This window comes from Aedes aegypti, chromosome 3 (assembly GCF_002204515.2).
Source record: "Aedes aegypti strain LVP_AGWG chromosome 3, AaegL5.0 Primary Assembly, whole genome shotgun sequence".
NCBI classification, from domain to species: Eukaryota; Metazoa; Arthropoda; class Insecta; order Diptera; family Culicidae; genus Aedes; species Aedes aegypti.
In genome coordinates, this window is record NC_035109.1 from 47,518,374 (window position 1) to 47,521,630 (window position 3,257).

Below are 3,257 nucleotides of genomic sequence, written 5' to 3' on the forward strand. Positions count from 1 at the left end.
TTGTGACATTACATCTGTAAATTGGAGATGAACCGTGGGCTCAAAATCTCCCTAATAGAGATAATAATAATAATACATCTGTAAAACAGGTATATGCTAGGCCCCCCCTAGGCCCCCTCCAGAAAAAAAAATCCTAGCAACGCCAATGCTCTTTAGAAGTTTCATGATGAGGATGTAAAAAATTTCATGATTGATTTTAATAAACATTGTTCGATTAGATAATTTGTAAAACTATGAGGTAAGCTGCTCAGGATTCGACGGATCGAAGGTGTATCCTATTTGCCTCAAATTTTAAGAGTATTCTCAGAACTCAAACAAGCATCGAATGAGCATTATGCCCCCTTAGTAATTATGCTTCCATGAGCAAGGAGGCTTTGTGACTAGTATAAATTTTCAATGCTTCTTCGGTTAACAAGATAGGTGCTTCCATTCCGTTTGAAGACAGACGTGGATGACGTCTGGATTTTCATGCAACTGCAACTCAATTACGAGCAATTATCGCCTACAAGTGTCAATCTTTTATCACTATTTATTCATTAGGAAAAAGATACAATGCCACCGTACGTACGTTGAAGCGTCTTATAAAAAGCTTCATCCAAAGTGGCGGTAATATCAGTACCAGTGTGGATATAAGCAAAAATCATAAAATGCTAAACACTTTAAGACAAGCCCTTCGCTACGATTCTTCGTCGAATCCACTTAAGCATATGATTGTCTTACATCGAATTATTGGTGAGAGATCAAATGCTTCCTTAGTACATTCACCTACTGAAATATCTATCGCCGACTCGTTCCAGGTTTCAATCTAAGCAGTCGACCGGCGATCATAGTTTCACGTCTCTCAATGGTGCTGGCCGGGATCCATGCTCTGTGCTTCGCCTACCGAGTTCACTTGGTCTCGAAGAGGGACCTCGGTTTTCAATACTACATCGCCGCGCTGAACGTCGTAGGAGGCTACATTTTCGCTGTAATTCGGATGACCGGGTTTGCATGGAACTACGACAGTGGATTTCGCGGCATACATCGCTTCTTGCAGGAGCACGCATTCCAGAGGAACGACCTGCGAGCACAGCGCCTTCGAGAACAATGCTTTATGAATAACCAAAAGTTCACCATTGGTATGCTGGTGGCTTCAGTCAACGCAATCATGTTCTTCATTCTGACAGACTACCGCATGACGGATCAGTACGACATACCGTTTGAACTGAGCTTTCTACATCCTACTATCAAATCGGTTTTCAATGCACTGTTCGGTTTATATCTCTACGTTATAGCAACGTACTTCTGGATTCCATTCATAACGCTTCGCGTTGTAATCCACACTTTATGCGTGGAACTAGCAATCGCCAACGAAGCTTTCGGAAAACTGTTCACGACATCGTCCAATCGTGCCGACTTACTTATGTTGCATCACAGTTCTAACTCGTCACGATCGTCACAACTCACGGAACAGATCAGAACTGACTTATTTTGGTTGAGCCTAAGCAGTGAATTGCGCGGACTCGTCGATCACCACCGGGAGATCCTGATCAACGTCGATCGCTTGTGTCAACTGGCTGCCATGCCGTTTCTGTCCGAAACGATGTCCTGCATCTTGATCTCGTCGATCTCGGTGTTCTTTCTGCTGAACGGGGAGAGCCTCAGTTTGGTGGCCATTTCGTGTGTTCTCATGTTCGAAAGCTTTTACGTTAGCTCGCTGGTTGAGGCGCTGCAGGACGTTCACGGGGAGATGGGCGCCGTAGTCTATGCACTCGAATGGCCCGCTGAGTTGCGGTACGATCGGAGGAACCACCACCACTACAAATACGTCAGCAAGATATTGCAGATTGTGCTGATGCGGTCGCAGCGTAGACTGCGCTTCCACTGCGGTGGATTGTTCGAGATGTCCCGGGGAACGTTTACGTTCACGGTGAAGACTTGTTATACGATGTTGACGTTCCTGCTACGGATGCAGGATGTTTAGGGTGAAGAGGGAGAGAAGTTCAAGGTGGAGAATCAACAAACAGTTCACTATGAAAAAATGATCGATTGATTACTCATTCAATATATCCAGTTTATACACAGAGTGATCAGTTCTCTAAACAAAATGTGTGTAGATTCGATTTATATTCACTTAAAACAAACCTTCGTAACTACTTAATAAACACGATTGAATTTACTGTAATGAAATTCAAATTACGATTTTCAGTGACAGATCCTTCAGACAGATCAGTGGTCTTCCTTAGCCGATTGGTTAGAGTCCGCGGCTACAAAGCAAAGCTATGCTGAAGGTGTCTGGGTTCGATTCTCGGTCGGTCTAGGATATTTTCGTTATGGAAATTTCCTTGACTTACCTGGGCATATACAAATGCGAAAATGGCAACTTTGGCAAAGAAAGCTCTCAGTTATTTAGGTGACACGGGAGACCGTGTTATTTGCCCTATCTTTTGTCTCATTCCAACAATTATCATCATAACTTCGCAGAATCAAATCTCGAGTTTTAGTGAACCGATGAAGTTGAAAATTTCATGGGTTGTACACTATCGAATAGGTATAGTCAAAGACAAATTAAGGGGTCTATTTTATAAGTCGAGTCGATCAAAATGACTCGACTGGTGTCACTGTCGACCGAAAAATTCGCTCGACTCAGCTCTGTCACTCGAGTTTTTCGACGGTTGTCACTCTATGTGACTGGATTACTATGGGAGTGGACGGGTGACATCTGAAATATGCATGCTTGCTTTGATCGACAATGAATACAGACAAGTCACTTGAATCTGCTCGATTTACAAAATAGGCCCCTAAAGACCTCCATGTGCCTTGCAGTTACCCAAAATTTTATGGCTCATAAGGTAATCTAGAATGCCGTGAAAAGTGTACTGCGATCTGTCAAACATGGGTACCTTTTGCACTACCGAGGGACCAAATGCAGTACTAGAAGTGGTACCCAATCTGAGCCCGAGTGGGACGGACCTGGTATAGTGATACATTTTTCACATCGATATATGGTGTAGTACTTGAGATTTGCTTTTTCAAATGGAAAGGGTGATTATAATAACGTCCCGTGGAAAGGCTCATTGAACACTAAGCTGAGAAGCAGGCTCTGTCCCAGTGATTTGCTGTTGAAAAGATGATTCACTAGATTCACTTGATTCACTGGATTCACCACAGCGCCCAAATAATTATATTAGGGTGATGTGCTAGTATCCATCGTATTAAGCATTGATCAGTGAGAACTGCAATTTTCCCAGTATTGCAGTTAATGATGCTGATACAAA

The 3,257-nt window shown here is 43.0% G+C and overlaps 1 protein-coding gene across 1 annotated transcript; it reads left to right on the forward strand.

Annotated features, from left to right (window-relative positions):
- The first annotated feature begins 544 nt into the window (after window positions 1–544).
- LOC5570064 lies at window positions 545–2,287 on the forward strand. The gene is made up of 2 exons (XM_001652995.3): window positions 545–732; window positions 798–2,287. Exons 1-2 carry the CDS (start codon window positions 648–650, stop codon window positions 1,961–1,963), a joined length of 1,251 nt encoding a protein of 416 aa, XP_001653045.2. The 5' UTR covers window positions 545–647; the 3' UTR covers window positions 1,964–2,287.
- The last annotated feature ends 970 nt before the right edge of the window (window positions 2,288–3,257 follow it).